The 26,607-nt window shown below is 44.0% G+C and overlaps 1 protein-coding gene across 1 annotated transcript in view; it reads right to left on the reverse strand.

The window, feature by feature from the left end:
- The window catches only part of LOC106573212 (polypeptide N-acetylgalactosaminyltransferase 18), a 97,752-nt gene extending 81,431 nt beyond the window's left edge, over positions 1 to 16,321 (reverse strand). Inside the window, exon 1 of the mRNA XM_014148041.1 lies at positions 15,865 to 16,321. Within this exon, the coding sequence (XP_014003516.1) occupies positions 15,865 to 16,105 (241 nt within the window). The 5' untranslated portion in view covers positions 16,106 to 16,321. The remainder of the gene's footprint in view (positions 1 to 15,864) is intronic.
- Between the last annotated feature and the right edge of the window lie 10,286 nt (positions 16,322 to 26,607).

Raw genomic sequence — 26,607 nt, forward strand, 5'->3', positions numbered from 1 at the left:
TCCATTTTCTTTTCTAAATAGAGCCTGGTTGGTTATCTCCCAGCACTGTGGCATTGTTGACTTTGTTTATTGTTGTTTAACTAGCTAACGTTAGCTGGCTGGCTCATTAGCTAACATTACGTGACGTGTGTACAACACCCGTTAAATATGGCCGGTGTCTGCAAAAAAGCATAATAAATCTTTGCCAGCAGGGCTGGTTAGGCTGTTTTCATGTTATCCAGAGGTAAACTAATCGGTCAGAACGTCAAGTGTGCGCTCCGAGAGCGAAACGAGATGGGTGGGGCTAAAGCTTAAGAGGGTGTGAACGATGCTGAATGGGTGTGGACAAAGAGCTCTTTCACTAGATACCAAAACATTCAAAAGGTGATTTTCAACTGTCAAAGCAAAATTACTTTCCCATTGTTCCTCAAATGCAGTTGTATGATAGACCATTTTGTAGATCTCTCTACTTTTATCCAATGTAAAAAAAAAAAATGTATAAAAATAAAAATTACATGTCAATTCATATTTCAGAACCTTTACTCAGTACTTTGTTGAAGCACCTTTGGCAGCGATTACAGCCTCGAGTCTTCTTGGGTATGACGCTACAAGCTTGGCACACCTGTATTTGGGGAGTTTCTCCCATTCTTCTCCGCAGATTCTCTAAAGCTCTGTCAGGTTGGATGGGAAGTGTCGCTGCACAGCCATTTTCAGTCCTCTCCAGAGATGTTCGATCGGGTTCAAGTCTGGGCTCTTTCTGGGCCACTCAAGGACATTTACTTTCCTGCATTACCTTTGCGGCGTGCTTAGGGTCGTTGTCCTGTTGGGAGGTGAACCGTCGCCCCAGTATGAGGTTCTGAGCGCTCTGCAGCAGGTTTTCATCACAGACCTCTCTGTACTTTGCTCCGTTCATCTTCCCTCGATTCTGACTAGTCTCCCAGTCCTTGCCACTGAAAAACATCCCCACTGCATGCTGCCACCACCATGCTTTACCGTAGGGATAGTGCCAGGTTTCCTCCAGACGTTACGCTTAGCATTCAGGCCAAAGAGTTCAATCTTGGTTTCATCAGTCCAGAGAATCTTGTTTCTCGTGGTCTGAGACTCTTAGGAGCCTTTGGCAAACTCCAAGTGGGCGGTCATGTGCCTTTTACTGAGGAGTGGCTTCCATCTGGCCACTCTACCACAAAGGCCTGATGGGTGGAGTGCTGCAGAGATGGTTGTCCTCCTGGGAGGTTCTCCCATCTCCACAGAGGAACTCTGTCAGAGTGACCATCGGGTTCTTGGTCACCTCCCTGACCAAGGCCCTTCTCCCCCGATTGCTAAGTTGGGTCAGGCGGCCAGCTCTAGGAAGAGTCTTGGTGGTTCCAAACTTCTTTCATTTAAGAATGATGGAGGCCAATGTGTTCTTTCGGACCTTGAATGCTGCAGAATATTTTGGTACCTTTCCCCAGATTTGGTTTTTACTCCTACATGCACTGTAAACTGTGGGACCTTATATAGACAGGTGTGTACCTTTTCAAATCATGTCCAATGAATTGAATTTACCACAGGTGGACTACAATCAAGTAGAAACAGCTCAAAGATGATCAATGGAAACAGGATGCTCAATTTCAAGTCTCATAGCAAAGGGTCTGAATACTTGAATCTGTTTGAAATTCACTGCTTGACTGAGAGACCTTCCAGATAATTGTATGTGTTGGGTACAGAGATGAGGTAGTCATTTAAACTATTATTGCACAGAGTGAGTCCATTCAACTTAAATGTGGCACACTTTTATTCCTGAATGTTTTTAAGCTTGCCATAACAAAAAGGGGTTGAATACTTATTTACTAAAGACATTTTATATTTTACACTTGGACCAATTTTAATTCCCATTTTACATTATGGGGTATTGTGTGTAGGCCAGTGACATAAATCTATATTTAATACATTTTCAATTCAGGCTCTAACAACAAAATGTGAAAAAGTCAAGGTGTGTGAATACTTTCTGAAGGCACTAAACATGTAAACAGCAGTAAGTGACCAGAAGCAGGATAAATAGATACTAATGGTAATGGGAATCAATAATAATTTAGCAGCAGCATAGTGGTAGTCATAAATCTAATCAATAATCATTTAGCAGCAGCATAGTGGTAGTCAAATCTAATCAATAATCATTTAGCAGCAGCATAGTGGTAGTCAAATCTAATCAATAATCATTTAACAGCAGCATAGTGGTAGTAATGAATCTAATCAATAATCATTTAGCAGCAGCATAGTGGTAGTCAAATCTAATCAATAATCATTTAGCAGCAGCATAGTGGTAGTAATGAATCTAATCAATAATCATTTAGCAGCAGCATAGGTGTGAGGGGGTGTAAGTGTGTGGCATCAGTAATGAGTGTGTGTGTGTGTGTGTGTGTGTGTGTGTGTAAGCGTGACCGAGGATAGTCTGTGGGAGAGCAGTAGTTGTTAGCCATTTAACAGTCTTATGGCCAGGGGATAGAAGCTGTTTAGGAGAATGTCGGTCTGAGCATTGATGCACTGGTGCCGCCTGCCAGACGGGAGCATGGAGAATTGCGAAAAGTTCAGAAAAAAGTCATTCTGATAGAAATGCAGCGTCTATGGAAATGGTATTCACTTGTCAGGATCAAACCTATATCCTTCAAAATGAAACATTCATCTTAGTGATGTGGAGTTTAAAAATTCAGTGATACAGATTTTAAAATGTTTTCCTGAGAACAAGACAGTTGCACCACACTCCTACCCACAATATGCTAGACTTATGCTCCCAATCAGGAAAACAGGGCCCAAGTTTAGGAAGCATTCGGTCCCCCGAGTAAGAGGAAAACTAAGTCTTCAAAAGACCAATTACTCCACAGCTGGAGGCCAATGCTGACGCCTTTGTTCAAACCACTCCCAGTCAAATCTGCACCTGATCGCATCTCCTACTGTACAATTGCCACCACTGCATTTAACACAGCCAAATGAGCTAGAAACCAAATCACAAAAAAATATCTACTATAATAAAAATCATGGACTTAGTTTGAAAGCAAGGTAGCGTTTACATTTCTTTCTTTCAAATGAAATTAATATTCATTACACAACACAACCAGAATGCCTAAATGAAGATGTTTTTCTTTAGACTTAAATTACAGCCTCCAGATTTTCAAAAGATCAAACTAACCATAGCTAAGCCTGTAGCTTTTCCTTCATTATAGCTTTCAAAGCCCACTAATTAACGTGATGAAAGTTCATAACTGCGTCACTCCAACTCGGATTTCCCTCCGCCACACTGAGCTTGCAAATGGCCTTGTAAATGTAAGGAACCAATAGTTTTTCCAACAGTGGCAGTCTTGCCTTCAGGATTTGTACGGACACTGGCGAAACTGATTTGTACTTTTAGCTGCGAGTAGGTGATTCACCACTGCTGTACGGAGTACGGCACTATTCCAACAAGCACAAAGCAGATAGTGAACTGCGATGATCGATAAGGCCTAATATGTGATCTGAATTCATTTGTTGTTGCTGGCAGTGGAGTGTCTTAGCAAATGCCAATGAGACTGCTTATCAAAGAAACAGCTAAATAACAGCTAATTACTGTTTTAGCTTACTTTCAAGGTAACAGTCATTTTGAATGGCTATTTTGAAATGCAGGTAATTATTACTATATATGCATTACATTTAGCATATGCTTTGAATAATTTCCTGTCCCATTTTGCAACAAAGTGGTTGTGTTGATGTCGAGTTCGTATAATTTCCCCTCCTCTGCAGGTCCACATCCCCACATCTCAGAAAGTGTGAATGAAATGGATCAAAATGCTAAGTGTGCTTCCTCAAACTAAAACAGACAGGGTCTCTCGAGGCCCCGTGGGCCTGAAGGGAAACGAAAAAGGTTTGAAAGAAGAAAAAGGCCTCGCTCTCAAGTCCTACCCGTCACATCAGGGACAGTGGTTGACTGAGGGAATAGTAAGAGCTAATGTGAGTGAAATCAAGGGCTACACAAGCTCCATGTTGAGTTTTGAACGTGCGGCACAGTTCGGGTGCACGGTTACCCTTGCAATGTAACGGCACTAAGGTCAAGACAACTGCAATGATATTAAATCATTCAATAATATGCCAAACGGACAGCCGGCGGCAACCTGTGTTCTGCCGAGGCCATTGAGGAAAACATGACCTGACAGACTAAATACAACATTTGCACGTATACGCCCTGCCACGTCCCCGCCAGAGAGGCTAAAAGGAACAGACAGCCCACTCACATATCCTGGGAAATATACATTTATTAATTTCTTGCAGACACAAATCTACTGAAGCTTTTACAAGCTTTCACTGAGATGCTGGGATGGGTTTGACAGGGCGGGGCGGGGGCGGTGCTGTGGTATGCTGGGTGGGGGGGGGGACTATGCGCGGGAGATTCAGACGTAGGGCTGAATGGGATTCTTGCTGACCATCTGCCTGACCAGCCAGGGGAGGCATGGCAGAGTGCCCACATCTGTGGGATGGGAGGGCAGTTGTAATTTTTCGTGCCCCTGTAAGCACTACAATAACCAATCTGTTTAGCATGCATTTATGTAAACGGAGCCCAGGACTTCAAAAAACACACAGCAAGAGGTAATTAACCTATTTAAAAAGGTTGTTGAGGAAATTGACCCACTACTGTTGTTTACTTCGAGCATCTATGTCATCGCGAGTCGACTATTAAAGCCTTTATGTGCTAATACACCCAGAGTGTCCTCCTCATCCCTGTCACAGATGCGTGTCACCCTGGAGTGTATGCACAGCCTTCAGTATCAGCCTGGCTCGATGGGTCGGATTCTAAATGTGACAGATTAGAGAAAGCCACATCCAAATCAGCTCAGTCAGAGGTGTTAAGTATCTGCCTGATGTCCCTGACCTCCGGGTGGCGCCACCCACAGCAGCAGGCAAGAACACATCCCAGCCACCTCATTTAAAGAGAGAGTCGGGACAGCTGACAGAGGCTGGTGGCAATCTCTTGCGCCATTACCTACTGTTTAGGGCCCGCTTTAACTTTAAGTGTTCGGAAGAAAATACAAGAAAAAAGCCAATAAATAATGCAGGTAAGTCATTGTGTAAGGTGAGGGTTATAGATAGACATCATGTGAAGATCAGAGCAGAGAAGCCTATAGTGCAGCGGACTTCTTGGCCTTTAGTCCTCCATACTGTTTTGTAGGCTGTTTGAGATCCATCAACTAGAGTGGAATATTCAAGAGGTGCCTGAAACCCAGGAAGATCTGATCTGCGGGTGTCACCGAGTCACTGATGAAATCAAAATGCAACGCCCCCACACGTCAAAGAGGACTGGATATGCATCTGAACTTCACACTTGTGAGCGTGCTCCACTCCTCTCAGTGACAACCCGAAAAATAACAAGAGGCGTAAGATCCCCAAAAGCTCCCATTCCATCAATCATCTGTTGGCGTCAAAGATGTACGGTCTCGCTCGCCAAATCGCAACCATTAGCTCACTAAACCCAGCACGCAGCGAGAGTCATCTGGCAAAACTGGCAAGGGCACTCCAACTCTACACACCCTCTCAGAAAAACAGACACTCAGATGCCCACCGCTGCTCCTATGCCCATTGCACAGTCATGCCCCAGGTCAGTTGGCACAGGTAGGCCAGTATGTGGGTGGATCAGTAGGTCAACGTGGGGGTTTAGGGTGATTCATCAGATTAGTGCATATGTCTGCATCAGTAGGTTACTGGAATATAATCAATCACAACCCTGGTGGTTTACATAGGAGGGTGTATACGGTGGTGTTGTCTGTGGTTGATTTATGCTACATTCTAGCCTACAACAGCTGTTTCAAAGCAGTGTACTCACTTTAAACAGGCAATTCATAACGTTGATTAATCCACCGCTTCGTTCACACAACGGCGTTAGTGAGGCAGGATAAAAAAGCAGCGACATTCAGATGACGATGAGAAGTGCGCTCGCAGAACGGATGCCCAATTAACCTCCATCGCATGGCTCCGTGGAGGGGCCCCGGAGTTATAATAAGCCCACTGGAGAGCAGCCTGCGCTGGCCAGATGGCAGCTCACAAACCCCTGAGGAGGACGGAGGAGGATGCAGGTGCTACATGTTTCTACTGAACACTTTACAGAGAAGCCACAAGTGCTTTTATGCACATTGAATCGAAAGTCTCATAAATTAGAATAAACCTCGTGTTGATACAGCATATTTCGCATGTGCATAATGTAAAGCTAATTAGATAGCATTCAATTTCTTGTGGTTAAAGGGATCTTTTCCTTGACATGGTAAAAGGCAGACTCAAGCCACTCCGGGGACAAATTGCAATTCAAAACATGTCAAAAGGAAATGATTTCTTAAATTTGGGCAACTAGGGTGTCTTGAAGGCATCTCTGGAATTTGATTTGAATTTGAGTAAGACAAACTAAATTAACTTCCAATGAATTATTTTGAGCTCAAATGACTTCCAATACACTGCATGCTTTCATGGGAGCAGTATAGAATACAGTATTCTGCATGTTGCTTCTATGAAGTGCTATCACTATTCTATACATCTCTCCCCTTTGGGATTCTCTCTGTAGCACAACGCTCCACAAATCAAACGGCACAATCTTGTGATGCACTGCTGAAAATCGAAATGGTAAAAAGCAAAAGAATACTTCTCAGGCTATCTAGACTATAGTACAGGTCATCCTACTTGACCAAGGACATCTCTCTCTGTGCTATATCCTGTGTTGAACAGAGTAGCTCTCTGACTATTGATCGACTGCTCGACTAACCCGGGTACATTTCCATCTGTTACGGAAACATTCGCCGACATGCTTAAAAAACTGTTACATGTTTCAAAAGCTGCCTCATAATATATTGATTGTATTTCGGTTCGGAAAATAAGAACTATCCACACACAGGCAGCTGGATTTCTGCACGACTCGAGGTTGAAAAGGAATTGTGCAGGAGTGGCACTGAACTGTCTTCTTCCTGTCCTGGCAGCCTCATGCAATCGGCCAATCATGGGTTACCATGGTAATTGTGGGCATGAACAAAGGTAAGTATGGCGGAAAGAGAATGTAAGTGGGTTCAAGCATATAGTGATGCATTTCTGGTAAAATAGCATAGGACATGATGCACTGTGAGCATGTTTATGTATGCAGGCAATGCTTGGGAGTCACAAAGCAAGATGGTGGGAGAGAGTTGGTAGGCTTGTGTGAGAGAGAGAGTGTGTGTGTGTGACACGGCCAAACGAAACGAAATGCGAACGAGCAAAGGGCATGTACACGCTGGAATTAGAATGCACGGTAGCGAATGACTGAAAACAGACGGGCCGTCAAAAGCGTCATGCGCTTCAAATTAGAAAGCAAGTCCATTTCTCACATCTACGCGAAGCAATGCTCGTTCGCGGTTCGTTTGATTTGGCCTACAAGAGTGTGTGAGTGCGAGTGTTTGAGAGAGAGAGAGAGAGAGACTGTGTGTGGGTGTAGTTGTTTGCTTTGTTTCTCATCCTCTTAACTTTATCCCAGTCTGTACGCTGCTACTTATCTCTGATGAGTTTTAGAGATGAGAACACTCTCGCTCGCTCTGGTTTACCCAGCACTCTACGCAGGTTTTCTGTTTGCCTAATTAATCTGGAGTTACATCCCATTTCCTCTAATTACAACATTCATCCCATAATCCAGGAGAGAAGATGGTAATTATTATTGCCCTGTGCCGCTTGGGCTTCATCTGGAGCAGTATCACCCTCAGTCTGTGGTAGTACTCATGACAGCAGGAGGAGAACTGTCTGTTCGTGAGATGATTCATCTGGCGGTCTCAGAATAATTGGCTTTTTCTTTTCTTACACAGACATGAAATATCCATTTTTTTCCCCTACCACACACAACTTCACTTATGGTGGGATGCTGAGTGAGCCAAAACAGATCTCTCCACCTCCTGTGTGGTCACCGTCACAGCCTGACAGTCACAGGCTGGTTTGTCACAGGTCAGTAGAGACCTGACAAACAGGAATAAGTGGCAAGCACCATTCAACATTGCTCGTGTCATATGGAAGGCACAACTGACCACCTACGATCAATAAAAAGTTACATATTTAAAGAGGTATATTCACACCTAAAACACATACAACGGAACCATGAACTATACACATTTCAGTTTGTGTAGCAGATCTTTGGATGTACAGTCCTACCATCATCATAATCTTCTAATTCCACAAGTGGTGAAAGGGCAGGAATGTTACTATCACATAGCACAGTCAGCCACAGCAGCCTGAGAGGACCGGAACCCCAGAGATGAGGTTCAGAACAAGGTTATCGTCAAGGAGCGGTCATGGGTCAATAGATAATGAGACAACCTCGTCGCCAGTTCTAGACAGTAAATGCTTACCTGCCATTACCTTTCTGTATAAACAAGTTTCTTGTTAAATATGTATTTGGCGTACAGTATAAAAATAAGCGATCCTCTGCTTTCGTTAAAAAAAGGTCAGAGAATCTAAGTTACAGAACTTTGCTCTGCATTGTATGTGTTGCCTTGCAAAGTAAGTGAATACTTCCTCTCTGGTGTCCCTGGGTAGTTTGTGGGCGGAGACAATTACTTCCTCATTGCCAATGGAAAACGACAAACTATTTCATTAAGCGGAGAGAAAGACCGCTATAAACATGGTCTGTTGAACTGGAAACTTGGGACAAAACAAGCACCTACTGTCTCTGGATGTGAAACATCAATATCAAGTGAAGGCTGGGGCCCAGAAATGTTTTTCCTTTTCTACAGGGGAGATTAAGGTCAATAATCAGTACACTACAGCACAGATGGGTGGACGGGCAGATTTATCCACTACCCAGCAGAGAAAAGCCTCAGCAGCTACAGAGAGAGAGAGTGTTAGCAATTGATGTTATTCTTCAATAACACAAACTCCAAAGCATATCAGGGGGAGAAAAATAGGTTTATTTGAGAAGGAATAAATCAAGAGGTTATGCTGGTAGGTAGATGTTCAGTCTCCCCTGTCCTCAGCTTTTCTCCACTGAACAAAGGAACAGGATGCCATTGATTAAACCCCCCCACACTAGCCTGGGGTTGACCAATCAGAAGTCCTTGCAGTACAACTGGCCATATAACAAGTATCCTGCTCCCGACTCAATGTACAGAACGTAGCAGTTCAGAGGTCAGAGTTCAGGAGTGACATTCCACAGATTCTAAACAGCGGTTGAACTGAAACCCAACTCCTTTTTACAATTCACTATTGACCATTAGCACTATATTTAGTTTAGTACTCTCATCCTTTCAAACTCTCCATTGTGTATTTATCTCCAAAATATTCTTGTGAGAGCTTACAGCAGAAGCATAACTAGACAACACCCAATAAAAACCAAATTCTGGTTCATTTGCCATTTATAATTAGTATATAATAAAACTGGGGAGTTATTTACACTAAAAACTGAAATCGGCTTCTGAACCTCAAAAACGTTCAACGGCGTGCTCTGTCAAAAGCTGTGCGGTGTTCTTTCATTCAAGCAACAACTTCACCGTTGACAGGCTGGGGGCAACTATAGCAAAGCCCCCCCTGCTGTGCTCATCTACATCGTATGGCCAGATTACACCAACATACTCTACTGTGAAAACCATCTAGTCAAAAAGGAGACTTGTGTTAAGAGCCTTTGATTCTGCATATTTAGCAGGATATCCAGACGCGAGAAATCCTAGTTTGAGCACTGACCTCAAGGAGAAAGGTACTGTAACGTACACATCAATGGAGGAAATGAACATTCCCAATATAACCTTGAAAAACATTTCAGCTAGCCGTTTGTAATCACTGGTTTCAGTGGGATCGGTGTCGGTCTAACTTGTGGAAGGATGCATTCACATCATAATCTATTTTATATCATCGAATGTAAGATAAGATGATACTCTGACAAACCCTGTTTCCTCATCAACAGCTGTGAATGAGGTCAGAGTCCTAGCTCAATAGTGATTACAGATATATTGATTCAGACATCAGCAAACGTGTGAAGCGCGACATCAGACAAGGGTTTTGATTAGCCAGATGAAAAATGACAAATTATGATTTTGCAGCATTGATCTAAATATAGAGATTTTTTCAAAGCTTTAAGAAGTACCTTCTGTACAGCCAATAAAGACCTTTCAAAACATCTGATTGAAGAAAATAACATTGTCAATTCAAACGAAGGCGGCCTACTATTTAAAGTCCCACAGCTTTCTCTTTCGACATATTAAATCTCCTTTGTGATGTTTGTGAAAGGATGCTGTGGGTCATCATAAAGCAACCATACAAAAACATGGGCAAAGTAGCACAAATCTTCCTCAGGCAAAATAGGGAGCAATTCATTGTCAAGCAAAAACATAATGAGCTGACCAAAAATAAATTACTGCCACTGCTGTGCACTTGAAAGTGGTGAATGTAAAAATCCCAGATAAAATTGTTACACTATTTCGACACCCTGCTGATCCCTTCGAGGAGTCAGAGTGAGGATATGGCATGAAAATGAATATCTTATTTCTGCTCGATGCAGCACTATTCTTCCTGAAGACACAAAACACATCAGCATTTTTTATTTTTGTGAATGGGGTGGTGTACCTAATAAACTGGCCGCGGTGTATATCTCATTTCACTAGCAATTTTGTCAAAAAAACAACTAGTGGTTAGATACTAACACCAGACAAAAATATGTACACTCTGCACAGCTGTATATTCTACAGAGTAGTCTGTATGATAGAAAGCGTGTTAACTGTGAGGCAGGTTGGATGACCTGAGAGAAAGTGGGAAGAATAATTTTTCTTATCTTGCCAAAGGGCTGTCAGTCACATAAATAGCCGCAGGGCAGGAGCACAGACACCTTTCCTCCGCTGCTATGGGGAGCACCAAAAAGGGTAGTGACAAAGTCCCAAATGATAGTGAATGACAGTGACAGAGTCATCCAGTATTGGATTCCAAGTCAAACAGATCATGTGTGAAATGTCACCGGATCCTCAGAGCAACCCATCACGGCAAAGTGTATTTTTTTATTTGACAAACTTGGTGACACACTGCTTAGGTAAGAGTGAGACAGGTGTACTTTATGCATGACTACCCCCCCCCCCCTTCCCCTGCTCTAGAGGAGGTGGGTGTGGAGCGGGTCATAGCTCCAAACTGCTCCTGACTGTCCCCTATAGAGGTTAAGTCCATTATGAACCTCCCGAGGAGGGTTTTGGATCGACTGCAGTGTGGCAGTCCCTCTTATGTTTAATTAAAGATCAGCGTTATAGGCCTAGCGAGGGCCGATCGAGCTGCTGAGAGAGCACCCTTCTGCATTTTAATTGTGTGAGAGAGGGTGTCAGCTTGTGTTAACTGTCAGTCTGTAATACCTTCATGTTTCAAGCAGACCACCATAGTCCCTGTGCCCAAGAACACCAAGGTAACAGGTCTAAATTACTATAGCATTCACATCTGTAGCCATGAAATGCTTTGAAAGGCTGGTCATGGCTCACATCAACGCCATCATCCCAGACCCACTCCAATTCTCATACCGCCCCAACAGATGACGCAATCTATATTGCACTCCACACTGCCCTCTCCCACCTGGACAAGAGGACCCCCTACGTGAGAACAATACATCCGCCACGCTGACCCTCAACACGGGGGCCCCTCAGTGGTGCGTGCTTAGTCCCCTCCTGTACCAACGGTTCACCCACGAATGTGTGGCCGCGCACGACTCCAACACCATCATTAAGTTTGCTGACAACAACGGTGGTAGGCCTGATCACCTACGACGAGACCGCCTATAGAGAGGTGGTCAGTGACTGCCAGGACAACCTCTCCCTCAATGTCAGCAAGACAAAGGAGCTGATCGTGGACTACAGAAAATGGAAGGCCGAGCACGCCCCCATCCACAGGGCTGTATTGGAGCGGGTCGAGAGCTTCAAGTTCATTAGTGTCGACATCACTAAGGAATTAACATGGTCCACACAGGTTGAGGCTCCTCAGAGGAAGGGGAGGACATCCTCCTCAGTGAATTTCATAAAAATAAAAAGTCAAACATTAAAAGAAAAAAGTTATCCTTTTTAGATAAAACGATACTAAATATAGTCATGTCTCCAATTAATTGATTAAAAACAACTGTTTTGCAACAAAGGTCTACAGTAACCTCAGCAGCACTCTGTAGGGTAGCACCATGGTGTAGCCGGAGGACAGCTAGTTTCCATCCTCCTCTGTGTGTAGTGGTTAGCAGTCATGATATGAAGGTTTGGCTTGGAATACATTTTTTTTACCAGGACACAGAAAGCTGACGTGTTGTGCACTGAAGTCCACAAGCGATGGGAAAACGTGAGAGGAGAGTGCATAGATGCAATAAGTAATTATACAACAATCAAATGGATCATGCTGTTTGTATGTGGCTGCTATGAAAATGAACTGTGTTTGTGTGTGATCAGGGGTGTATTCATTCCTCCGATTCTGTTGAAAAACATTTCTTAAAACGGAAGCAAACAGAACAGGGATAAAAATACCTGAATTTGTTCAATACAAACTGGTTTACAACTGTTGGACTAATGAGTACACCCTAGATAAGCTAGATACAGGCAAGAGTGTGCAAGGTGGTGTTGAATGTGTCAATGTCTGTCACCTTGATTACAAAAAAAAAAATAATTATTGACCTGTGCACCTGTTGTAAGCTTTCATTCATAGGTTAGGTTTTAGTAACCTCATGATGGGTATAAGGAAATGTTGAGTATCATGTATCAGCCTAAACCTATTGATGTTACATTGAGCTGGTTGAATGGAATATGAATGACAGTCATCCAATGCTGTAATAAAAATAAGGCCATGCTCATAAAAAATATAATCGTACTCCCTCATCTTAAAACGGCATTGACTGTCACTGGTCCACACACACCAACATAGTCGTGAATAAGGCATGACAACGCCTCTTCCCCTTCAGGAGGCTGAAAAGGTTTGGCATGGGCCTTCAGATCCTCAAAAAGTTCTCCAGCTGCACCATTGAGAGCATATTGACTGGTTGCATCACCACTTGGTATGGCAACTGCTTGGCATCCAACTCAAGGCACTATGGAGGGTAGTGCGTATTGGCCAGTATATCAATGGGGCCCGAGATCCCTGCCATTCAGGACCTCTATAGCAGACAGTGTCAGAGGAAGGCCCTAAAAATGGTCAAAGACTCCAGTCACCCAAGTCATAGACTCTCTGCTACCACCGCACACAGCAAGCGGTACCGATGTACCAAGTCTGGAGCCAACAGGACCCTGAACAGCTCCTACCCCCAAGCTATAAGACTGCTATATAGTTATCCAAACATCTACCTGGACTATCTGCATTCACTCTATTTGCAACATTTTGACTCATCACATGCTGCTGCTTCTGTTTATTATCTAGCCTATTGCCTAGTCACTATACCCCTACTTATATGTACATACACTACATGAACAAAAGTATGTGGACACGTGCTCGTCGAACATCTCATTCCAAAATCATGGGGATTAATATGGAGTTGGTCCCACCTTTGCTGCTTTTACAACCTCCACTCTTCTGGGAAGGCTTTCTACTAGTTGCTAGAACATTGCTGCAGGGATTTGCTTCCATTCAGCCACAAGAGCATTAGTGAGGTCGGGCACGGATGTTGGGTGATTACGCCTGGCTCGCAGTCGGCATTACAATTCATCCCAAAGGTGTTCAATGGGGTTGAGGTCAGGGCTCTATGCAGGCCAGTCAAGTTCTTCCACACCAATCTCGACAAAGCATTTGTGTATGGACCTCGCTTTGTGCATGGGGGCGTCGCCATGCTGAAACAGGAAACAGCCTTCCTCAAACTGTTGCCACAAAGTTGGATGCACAGAATAGTCTAGAATGTCATTGTACGGTATAGCATTAAGATTTCCCTTCACTGGAACTGAAGGGCCTATCCCGAACCATGAAAAAACAGCCACAGACCATTATTCCTCCTCCACCAAACTTTTCAGTTGTCACTACGCATTGGGGCAGGTACTGTTCTCCTGGCATCCGCCAAACCCAGATTCGTCTGTCGGACTGCCAGACGGTGAAGCGTGATTCATCACTCCAGGGAACGCGTTTCCACTGCTCCAGAGTCCAATGTCGGCAAGCTTTACACCACTCCAGCCGACGCTTGGCATTGCGCATGGTGACCTTAGGCTTGTGCTCGGCTATGGAAACCCATTTCACAAAGCTCCCGATGAACAGTTCTTGTGCTGATGTTGCTTCCAGAGGCAGTTTGGAACTTGGTAGTGAGTGTTGCAACTGAGGACAGACATTTGTTATGCACTTCAGCGGTCCTGTTCTGTGAGCTTGTGTGGCATACCACCTTGTGGCTGAGCCGTTGTTGCTCCTAGACGTTTGCACTTCAAAATAACAGCACTTACAGTTGACCGGGGCAGGTCTAGCAGGGCAGATATTTGACGAACTGACTTGTTGGAAAGGTGGCATCGTATGACAGTGCCACTTTGAAAGTCACTTAGCTCTTCAGTAAGGCCATTCTCCTGGCAATGTTTGTCTATGGAGATTGCATGGCTGTGTGCTCAATTTTATACACCTGTCAACAACGGGTGTGGCTGAAATAGCCAAATCCACTAATTTGAAGGGGTGTCCACATACTTTTGTATATATATATATATATATATAAAAAGTGTATCTACCTCCATTCTCATACCCCTGCACATCGACTCTGTTCTGTGACCCGTGTATATAGACAAGTTATCATTACTCATTGTGTTATCATTTCTCTCTGAAATTCTGGGAAAGGCCAGTCAGTAATAAATGCACTGTTATTCTACACCTGTTATTCACGAAGCATGTGACAAATAAAATTGTATTTGATGGTAGCAGGGCTGGGTGGTAACTAGTGGGAAACATGACCTGACATGTCTTCTACTGTACAGCAGCACAAACTGCTGCCATGTATTCTATATTTCAAGAAGCAGCACTCACACATGAGAATCTGACACCCTATCATCCACTGCAAAGATGTGAAACTCCATGCTATCCCTCATTTCATCATAAAGGGCTAAATTGGACAGACAGACATTTTGGAAAGAATTAGGCTAGGTGTTAAAGGTATTTTGAGGTCTGACAGTTTGTCAAGTGATCTCCTCAGCTCCCTCCATGCTAACAGATATCATTGACAACATAAACAGATCCACAGTAATGTAATATGGCACCAGCTACAGGAGTGCATCTATGTGAGACTGAGTACTTGGCCAAATGCATGCTCCAAGTGCTAAATTTACTCATCAGTTCACTCCAGCATCGGCACTACTCTGCATTCTGACCGCCAGTGTGAAGTGCACTGCACTAATTCATATTTCCTATTTGTCCATCTTATTGTAGCAAGTGATTTTTTTTATTTTTTTTGCCACAGGATTTTTGTTTTTGATACAACATATTTACAATAAAACCACAAAGAATTCATCTAAAATTAGTTTAATTTAGGAAATATGTTCCCAAGTATTCCAACAAATACAAGGTATGAAATGATTGTATTGGAAAATAACAATCTATTTTTAGGCTTCGTTGTTGTCAATTTGCAGTGTACACATTATTTTAATTATGTTCCGGCCCCAACCATCCCCCCCGACAAAAATCTGCCTGCGGCTGAATCTAGTTACCTACCCCTGTTGTAACCTATTATTGAAAAAAATATTAAGCCTCTATCAGCATGATGTTTAAACCACTGCTTAGTTCGTCTTACGGTACTTGTACTACACAATGTGGTTAAGATTGATAACCACATTACAAGGAAGAGTTTTGGTTACATTTTATTTTACATTAGGCCTACATTATTTTCCAATTTACTTGGCATTTATTTAATATAATATTCTAAATAAGTAACGTTACTTGCTAAAACAGAACTCTGGACATATCCTATGCATTATCCATAGAACGGTAAATTAGCATGTAGCCTACCTTGGATGTGTTGGTTGACCACATTTTCCAGTCGGTCCAGTCTCTCTATAATCTTCAGAGTTTCTCCCTTGTTGTCATCTTCAAACTTTCTCTCCGGTTCTGTCTCTGAGACTTTTGTGTTCACATTGGCCACATAATTAGTGATCCAGCCGACGTAGAGAAGACAGACAATATTGGTCATGCCACTCAAAATTACGCATGTCGACACCAAAGTTTTGGTTCTCCTAGAGCAGACCATCATCGCGACATCCCTCCATACGGTCCAATGCGTATACAAACGCAATATAAAAAGCTCACAAAACTAAATCACAACACCGTAGTTTCAGATAATCCAGGATTATAGCCTTCCAGCTGCTGAGATTGACAGCAACGTAAATTCGTAGATGCACTATACTATACCGTATCGGGCACCAGCTGAAATCCGCTGCTACAAAGTAATCATAGAGCTGGCGGCCAATGAAATCCTCCGGAAATGTACAGTGCATATCCGATCATTACACTATCCAATTGTAGCATGGGAGGCGTGTTCTCCACAATTCTCTCGTCCTTCAAATGGGACAGAATTTTCACATTGGTTAGGGGAGCATTTTGCTAACCCTAACCTCATTCTCCCACCCTTAACCTCATTTTCCCAAAAGCATCTATAAGGCTAAATTCATCGTTAGAACCATCATTAAATCTCCGAGCTGTTTCCCAAAACCATCGTTATTAACGGTGCACTTAAAAACGCTAATAATCTAACGCCTTCCTCAGACCACTCATAGAACAGCTAAATGCATCGTTTATGCTTTTTTTTCCCCATCCCGCGTCACTTTATACACAGAAGAACTCCGCTAAACATCGAATCACAGTGTTTTTCAGTCTCTCTGTGACCGCCAATAACTTCACAACAAAGTTGACTACAAATACAAAGTTACTAAATTCTTTGCAATTGTTACAATCAAGCCAAGGATAAAACAATCCTTCAAATGAAAACCGAGATTTCTGCATTCAAATAGCCTACCTACAGTATGGGCCTATATATTTAAACAATATTCAAATAAATGTCATGTTCATTCAATTTAGTTTTATTTAGCCATTTGGCTACTGTCGTCAAAATTTTGCCCTCAATATATTTAATGATGTGTAGCTTAACATGTAAGCAATGATATTATCACGTTTAAGGTAGGACCCAAATGCAGACAGTCGAAGTAACTCCTGGAAACAGGAGACAAAGGGCTGTGAGACAAGGTTTTAATTCTAGACACAGGAAAGGTAGGAAGTATACGGAGGGTACGGGGCAACAGAGGACAAACAGCAGAGGGGCAAATGATCTTCGGTGTAGCCGCAGGGCTATAGCGGCGTGCCAGCACATCTGGCTTGACCTTCTTGGATACCGGTCGGTGCTGCGGAAGCAAAGTGACCCGGGTCTTACTGAACCCCTCCCGGAGGTCCTGGTACTCCGCGGGGCTGGCGGAGGTCCGGGGCAATTGCCAAGCCCCCAGGAAGACGTCCAGGGACAGGCATTTAACCATTTACATTTTAGCAGAACTGACTTCAGGCAATGAGTGTGGCAGGACAGGCTCCAGCCCACGATGGCACCAGTAGCCCAGTTAATAGAATCCCAATACCAAGGGGACCTGTGGAGACTCAACTAGCAGGAATTGGATCATCTCGCTGTGGTTCCCTGACACTCATAGATTGATGGGGGTGGTATGGTGGGTGACCTGGCCTATAGAGCGCACGTCCAGCGCTCTAATATCCATGGGACTGGAGTAGGGTTGTGTTGGGATGCCTAGCTCGGATGCCAGGGTAACATCCATAAAAGACTCACATCGATCCCCGAGTCGATGAGTACCTGGAGAGACTTGGACTGGTCGCCCCACAGCAGGACGAGTAGGGGGAGAAGAAACATTATCATTAAGACCCACCAGAGTACTCCCTCCAACGAGTGATCTAGGTCTCTTGAAGGGACAGGTAGACACATAATGACCGGCAGTACTGCAATACAGACAACTCTAGGTGTCAAGTCTGCGTATGCGTTCGGCTGGAGACAGCCTAGATCCACCGAGCTGCATCGGCTCGGGAAGAGGTGAATCGGCAGTCTTCGTAGGCTGTTGGAGGAACTCGGATTCTCTCAGGGACGTAGACACCGGGGACTTCCAGAGTTCATCAGATGCAAGGTGGGATCCTTGAGTGAGCGATTGGAACCACAATCAGACCTCTTCTCCCTCCTACGTTCACATAGGCTCCGGATGGTTAAAGCAATGAGTGAGTCGAGGTCCCTCTGTAGTTCCCGGGCTGCTAGCTCGTCCTTTACTTCCTCCCATAATCCGTGCAGGAACGTGTCGAACAGCGCTTCCGGGTTCCAGGCACCCTCCGCTGCTAGCGTGTGGAATTCCACTGCGTAGTCTGCCACACTGAGGGAGTCCTGCCGCAGCTGGAGTAACTTCCGGGCAGCCCCTCTCCCGGACACCGGAGCCTCAAACTTATTTCACCTCCACCACGAATCCCTCCAGACTGAAGCATACGGCCGACTGTTGTTCCCAAATGTCTGTAGCCCAGGCGAGGGCCCTCCCGGACATCAGCGTGATGAGGTACGCTATCTTAGAGCGTTCCGAGGGGAAGGAGGAAGGCTGCAGCTCCATGACCAGGGAGCACTGAGCGAGAAGTGCCCGACAGGTGCCCGACTCTCCATCGAAAGCGCTCCGGGGGAGGTAAGCGGGGTTCCCGGGAAACTGGGGTGACGGCACTGCTACCATCCCGGTTAATGAGGGGCTGGGAGGTTACTGTCACGGTAGGCTGCCTAGTAGACAACCAATGCAATCGCTCCCGCAATGTATCCAATGCTAGGTTGTGATGTTCGGCCATGGCCTGGAACCCTTCCATCAGGCTGCGAATCAACTCCTCGTGCCTACCAATGGTGGCTCCTTGGGAGGAGATGGCGTTGCGGAGCTGGTCCAAGTCTGCTGGGTCAGTCATGGCCAGTTCGTACTATCATGTTTAAGGTAAGACCCAAATGCAGACTGTCGAAGTAACAATGTTTATTACAACAGGGGCAGGCAAACGACAGGTCAAGGCAGGCAGGGGTCAGGGTCAGGTCAGGCAGAGGTCAGTAATCCAGAGTAGTGGGGCAAAGGTACAGGATGGGGATGGCAGGCAGGCTCAGGGTCAGGGCAGGCAGAATGGTCAACACCGGGAACACTAGGAAACAGGAACAAATCGAGAGACAGGAGCAGAGGGGAAAACCGCTGGTAGGCCTGATGAAACAAAATGAACTGGCAACAGACAAACAGAGAACACAGGTATAAATACACAGGGGATAATGGGGAAGATGGGCGACACCTGGAGGGGGGTGGAGACAAACACAAAGACAGGTGAAACAGATCAGGGTGTGACAGATGTGCCTAATCTTGATTTAGTGCATTGTTATAGGTTAAGCATTAGAATAAAATACCTCAATATTTGCAGCCATAGGTAGCTATATAGGAGCTGATCCGTCGTCAGTATTGTGGAATAATTCTAATGTTAAGGTAAGATTTGAATGGAGAAAGCTGACCCGAGAGCAGCGCTGCCTTTCATTCGATCCTATCTGCCTCAACGACGAGCTTAACGAACGTTCTCTACGCAGTGTTTTGAGAAATTAACGTCACATCTTTGGCAGTTGTAGGAAAGATGCATCGTTAAAACACTCGTAAGCCTAAATTCCATCGGTATCAGGAAACCGGATCTACTTATCGATAAAATGGGAAATTATGATGCAGTACTCAATGAGCCCACAGGGGGCCGCCTTTTATAGACTTTATTGTTAGGCTACCCAAGCAGTTATTCATGATCCAACATCACATATTGCTTAAGACTTCACCGATTATTGAGACTTTCAAATCCCATGTAAAGTTACACATTTAAAATGTATATTGAAATGATTTCTATAACAATAATTGTAAAACACATCCATAGGATCATACATGATTCTGAATAATGCAGGCTTGTCCCGAGTAGCCTACCACCACTATACAGCTAGCTGAGACCATTTGCCAACAGCAGAGACAGGTGAGAGAGGAGCGGTTCAAATCATTTCTATGATGGCTGATGAGAGACAGAAGTTACAGGAGCCTCCCCATCACCCTTCTATCTCCCTGATACAGACCTGCTGTATGAGAGCTGGAGCGCTAAAATAACATCAGAGCACCAACAGATGGATTCCACAGATAGTGCCTTGAGGCAGCAGCTTTGATCTTTGTCTTTCATGCAATGGTTCACTAAATTACTTCTTCACCTTTACAGCCCCACCATAAACCTCATTCACCAAGATGAGCGCCTGGAAGGACGCAGCTGATGGATGAAATATGCATATGAGCACTGAAATATTAAATTCATCCAACTGAAACTTTCACATGACTTTCTCCTGCTGCAAAAGTAGGAAAGAGTTACCATTGGAATAGCATGTCTTCGTACGAAACAGCAAAGATACTGCCAATGATATTTTGTATTTTATTTCAAGGTTAAAAATAAATTACCTTGTGATAATAAAGTGTTAAAGGAGCAGTTGGCTAAGTCTACTGAAGGCCCATCAACTTGTTTCCAAGTCATTTGTCAACGTATTGTGACATGGAATCTATGTGGGAAATACATTGGATTTGCAATAAGCCATTAACCACAGGATTATGTCATCATGATGACACATTTTCAACAGACAATCCTTGTGTAAAATGTGGAATTTTTACCTTTGAAAGAACGTCAGATTTTCAACGTTAGATCCACTATCAGAAAAAAATCCAATAGGCTGGGCAGCACCAAGCCCAGCTTAGCTTTGATATTTGTCACTGATTACTACCAATGTGCTATTGTAAAAATGATTATTGAGAGATCTCCACTTAATAACTAAACAGATTCACTTTTGCTATCGAAGTAATTCCAAAGTGTAGGTTTAACAGAGCAAATAATGTAACCATAAGTCATATACTGTATAATCAAAGATATTATTTAGGCATATATCGCATTTGCAAAGTCATCAACAGCTATTGTTTCAATTCAACCCAGGGTTCAACTAAAAATAGACAATACATATAGACCGGTTGGCTAACAACGTCACGAAAATGATGTGCGTGCATCGATGTGGATGGAAGGTGTGCGTTATGATTCTGAATGGTCAGATAGCTAGCAGCAATGACAAGATAGCTGCCAAGTGGGGAATCGTAGGTGGCTCATTTCAGCTTGTTGTTATAGAAAGCATGTCTTGTTTTGAGGTGTTTTGACTGATCAAATCAAATCAAATGTATTTATATAGCCCTTCTTACATCAGCTGATATCTCAAAGTGCTGTACAGAAACCCAGCCTAAAACCCCTAACAGCAAGCAATGCAGGTGTAGAAGCACGGTGGCTAGGAAAAACTCCCTAGAAAGGCCAAAACCGAGGAAGAAACCTACAGAGGAACCAGGCTATGAGGGGTGGCCAGTCCTCTTCTGGCTGTGCCGGGTGGAGATTATAACAGAACATGGCCAAGATGTTCAAATGTTCATAAATGACCAGCATGGTCAAATAATAATAATCACAGTAGTTGTCGAGGGTGCAACAGGTCAGCACCTCAGGAGTAAATGTCAGTTGGCTTTTCATAGCCGATCATTGAGAGTATCTCTACCGCTCCTGCTGTCTCTAGAGAGTTGAAAACAGCAGGTCTGGGACAGGTAGCACGTCCGGTGAACAGGTCAGGGTTCCATAGCCGCAGGCAGAACAATTGAAACTGGAGCAGCAGCACGGCCAGGTGGACTGGGGACAGCAAGGAGTCACCATGCCAGGTAGACCTGAGGCATGGTCCTAGGGCTCAGGTCCTCCGAGAGAAAGAAAGAAAGAGAAAGAGAGAATTAGATGGAGCATCCTTAAATTCACACAGGACACCAGATAAGACAAGAGAAATACTCCAGATATAACAGACTGACCCTAGCCCCCCGACACATAAACTACTGAAGCATAAATACTGGAGGCTGAGACAGGAGGGGTCAGGAGACACTGTGGCCCCATCCGATGATACCCCCGGACAGGGCCAAACAGGCAGGATATATCCCCACCCACTTTGCCAAAGCACACCCCCCACACCAGTAGAGGGATACCTTCAACCACCAACTTACCATCCTGAGACAAGGCCGAGTATAGCCCACAAAGATCTCCGCCACGGCATAACCCAAGGGGGGGCGCCAACCCAGACAGGAAGACCACTTCAGTGACTCAAACCACTCAAGTGACGCACCCCTCCTTGGGACGGCATGGAAGAGCACCAGTAAGCCAGTGACTCAGCCCCTGTAATAGGGTTAGAGGCAGAGAATCCCAGTGGAGAGAGGGGAAGCGGCCAGGCAGAGACAGCAAGGGCGGTTCGTTGCTCTAGCCTTTCCATTCACCTTCACACTCCTGGGCCAGACTAAACTCAATCATAGGACCTACTGAAGAGATGAGTCTTCAGTAAAGACTTAAAGGTTGAGACCGAGTCTGCGTCTCTCACATGGGTAGGCAGACCATTCCATAAAAATGGAGCTCTATGGGAGCTGTTTGCGTAGAAATTCTAGGGACAATTAGGAGGCCTGCGTCTTGTGACCGTAGCGTACGTGTAGGTATGTACGGCAGGACCAAATCGGAAAGATAGGTAGGAGCAAGTCCATGTAATGCTTTGTAGGTTAGCAGTAAAACCTTGAAATCAGCCCTTGCCTTAACAGGAAGCCAGTGTAGGGAGGCTAGCACTGGAGTAATATGATCACATTTTTTGGTTCTAGTCAGGATTCTAGCAGCTGTATTTAGCACTAACTGAAGTTTATTTAGTGCTTTATCCGGGTAGCCGGAAAGTAGAGCATTGCAGTAGTCCAACCTAGAAGTGACAAAAGCATGGATACATTTTTCTGCATCATTTTTGGACAGAAAGTTTCAGATTTTTGCAATGTTACGCAGATGGAAAAAAGCTGTCCTTGAAACAGTCTTGATATGTTCTTCAGAAGAGAGATCAGGGTCCAGAGTAACGCCGAGGTCCTTCACAGTTTTATTTGAGATGACTGTACAACCATCAAGATTAATTGTCAGATTCAACAGAAGATCTCTTTGTTTCTTGGGACCTAGAACAAGCATCTCTGTTTTGTTCGAGTTTAAAAGTAGAAAGTTTGCAGCCATCCACTTCCTTATGTCTGAAACACAGGCTTCTAGCGAGGGCAATTTTGGGGCTTCACCAGGTTTCATTGAAATGTACAGCTGTGTGTCATCCGCATAGCAGTGAAATGTAACATTATGTTTCGAATGACATCCCCAAGAGATAAAATATGGTCCTAAAACGGAACCTTGAGGAACACCGAAATGTACAGTTGATTTGTCAGAGGACAAACCATTCACAGAGACAAACTGATATCTTTCCGACAGATAAGATCTAAACCAGGCCAGAACTTGCCTGTGTAGACCAATTTTGGTTTCCAATCTCTCCAAAAGAATGTGGTGATCGATGGTATCAAAAGCAGCACTAAGGTCTAGGAGCACGAGGACAGATGCAGAGCCTCGGTCTGACGCCATTAAAAGGTAATTTACCACCTTCACAAGTGCAGTCTCAGTGCTATGATGGGGTCTAAAACCAGACTGAAGCGTTTCATATACATTGTTTGTCTTCAGGTGTAACGCCCTGGACATAGAGAGGGGTTTTTTGTTTTGTTTATTTTGGTTAGGCCAGGGTGTTACATTGGGTGGGCGTTCTATGTTCTTTTTCTATGTTTTGTATTTCTTTGTTTTGGGCAGTGTGTGGCTCCCAATCAGGCACAGCTGAAGTTCGTTGTGGTTGATTGGGAGTCACACATAAGTGCATGTTTTTCCGTTGGGGTTTCGTGGGTAATTGTTTCTGTTCAGTGTTTCACCTGACAGGACTGTTGGCTGTCAGTTTCTTATTTTGTATTTGTATAGTGTTCCATTTTATAATTAAATATGATGAACACTAACTCCGCTGCGTTTTGGTCCACTCTCTCTTCAGACAGCCCTTACATCTCTAAATTTTTGGAGAGGAATGGAAGATTCGATATAGGCCGATAGTTTTTTATATTTTCTGGGTCAAGGTTTGGCTTTTTCAAGAGAGGCTTTATTACTGCCACTTTTAGTGAGTTTGGTACACATCCGGTGGATAGAAAGCCGTTTATTATGTTCAACATAGGAGGGCCAAGCACAGGAAGCAGCTCTTTCAGTAGTTTAGTTGGAATAGGGTCCAGTATGCAGCTTGAAGGTTTAGAGGCCATAATTATTTTCATCTTTGTGTCAAGAGATATAGGTCCTGGCAGAGTTGTGCAGACTCAGGACAACTGAGCTTTGGAGGAATACGCAGATTTAAAGAGGAGTCTGTAATTTGCTTTTCCTCAAAGAAGCTCATGAATTTATTACTGCTGAAGTGAAAGCCATCCTCTCTTGGGGATGCTGCTTTTTAGTTAGCTTTGCGACAGTATCAAAAAGACATTTTGGATTGTTCTTATTTTCCTCAATTAAGTTGGAAAAATAGGATGATCGAGCAGCAGTGAGGGCTCTTCGATACTGCATGGTACTGTCTTTCCAAGCTAGTCGGAAGACTTCCAGTTTGGTGTGGCGACATTTACGTTCCAATTTTCTGGACGCTTGCTTCAGAGCTCGTGTATTTTCTGTATACCAGGGAGCTAATTTCTTATGACAAATGTTTTTAGTTTTTAGGGGTGCAACTGCATCTAGGGTATTGCGCAAGGTTAAATTGAATTCCTCAGTTAGGTGGTTAACTGATTTTTGTCCTCTGACGTCCTTGGGTAGGCAGAGGGAGTCTGGAAGGGCATGAAGGAATCTTTGGGTTGTCTGAGAATTTATAGCACGACTTTTGATGCTCCTTGGTTGGGGTCTGAACAGATTATTTCTTGCAATTGCAAACGTAATAAAATGGTGGTCCGATAGTCCAGGATTATGAGGAAAAACATTAAGATCCACAACATTTATTCCATGGGACAAAACTAGGTCCAGAGTACGACTGTGGCAGTGAGTAGGTCCGGAGACATGTTGGACAAAACCCACTGAGTCGATGATGGCTCCGAAAGCCTTTTGGAGTGGGTCTGTGGACTTTTCCATGTGAATATTAAAGTCACCAAAAATTTGAATATTATCTGCTATGACTACAATGTCCAATGGGAACTCAGTGAGGAACGCTGTATATGGCCCAGGAGGCCTGTAAACAGTAGCTATAAAAAGTGAGTGAGTAGGCTGCTTAGATTTCATGACTAGAAGCTCAAAAGACGAAAACATATTTTTTGTTGGGTAAATTGAAATTTGCTATCGTAAATGTGAGCAACACCTCCGCCTTTGCGGGATGCACGGGGGATATGGTCACTAGTGTAACCAGGAGGTGAGGCCTCATTTAACACAGTAAATTCATCAGGCTTAAGCCATGTTTCAGTCAGGCCAATCACATCAAGATTATGATCAATGATTAGTTCATTGACTATAACTGCCTTTGAAGTGAGGGATCTAACATTAAGTAGCCCTATTTTAAGATGTGAGATATCACGATCTCTTTCAATAATGGCATGACTGATGTCATGTCTATGCTAATATGGCAACAGTTCACTAGCTAGCTAACCAACAACTGTAACGATGTATTTATGTTTTTAATAAACATTTGGAGACAAAATATAGTTCACATATTGTCAACAGTCTAAGCCAACCTTGTTTGTTTTGTCCCATACAGTGAGGGGGGGGGTAAAGTATTTGATCCCCTGCTGATTTTGTACGTTTTCCCACTTACAAAGAAATGATCAGTCTATAATTTTAATGGTAGGTTTATATGAACAGTGAGAGACAGAATAACAACAACAAAATCCAGAAAAACGCATGTCAAAAATTGTATAAATTGATTTTCATTTTAATGAGGGAAATAAGTATTTGACCCCTCTGTAAAACATGACTTAGTACCTGGTGGCAAAACCCTTGTTGGCAATCACAGAGGTCAGACGTTTCTTGTAGTTGGCCACCAGGTTTGCACACATCTCAGGAGGGATTTTGTCCCACTCCTCTTTGCAAATCTTCTCCAAGTCATTAAGGTTTCGAGGCTGACGTTTTGCAACTCGAACCTTCAGCTCCCTCCACAGATTTCCCATGGGATTAAGGTCTGGAGACTGACTAGGCCACTCCAGGACCTTAATGTGCTTCTTCTTGAGCTACTCCTTTGTTGCCTTGGCCGTGTGTTTTGGGTCATTGTCATGCTGGAATACCCATCCACGACCCATTTTCAATGCCCTGGCTGAGGGAAGGAGGTTCTCACCCAAGATTTGACAGTACATGGCCCCATCAAATGATGCGGTGAAGTTGTCCTGTCCCCTTAGCAGAAAAACACCCCCAAAGCATAATGTTTCCACCTCCATGTTTGATGGTGGAGATGGTGTTCTTGGGGTCATAGGCAGCATTCCTCCTCCTCCAAACACGGCGAGTTGAGTTGATGCCAAAGAGCTCCATTTTGGTCTCATTCAGATGTTCATTGGCAAACTTCAGACGGGCATGTATATGTATTCTTGAGCAGGGGGACCTTGCGGGCGCTGCAGGATTTCAGTCCTTCACGGCGTAGTGTGTTACCAATTGTTTTCTTGGTGACTATGGTCCCAGCTGCCTTGAGATCATTGACCCGTGTAGTTCTTGGCTGATTCCTTTCACCGTTCTCATGATCATTGCAACTCCACGAGGTGAGATCTTGCATGGAGCCCCAGGCCGACGGAGATTGACAGTTCTTTTGTGTTTCTTCCATTTGCG

The sequence above is a fragment of the Salmo salar genome, chromosome ssa16, assembly GCF_905237065.1.
Source record: "Salmo salar chromosome ssa16, Ssal_v3.1, whole genome shotgun sequence".
Lineage (NCBI taxonomy): Eukaryota > Metazoa > Chordata > Actinopteri > Salmoniformes > Salmonidae > Salmo > Salmo salar.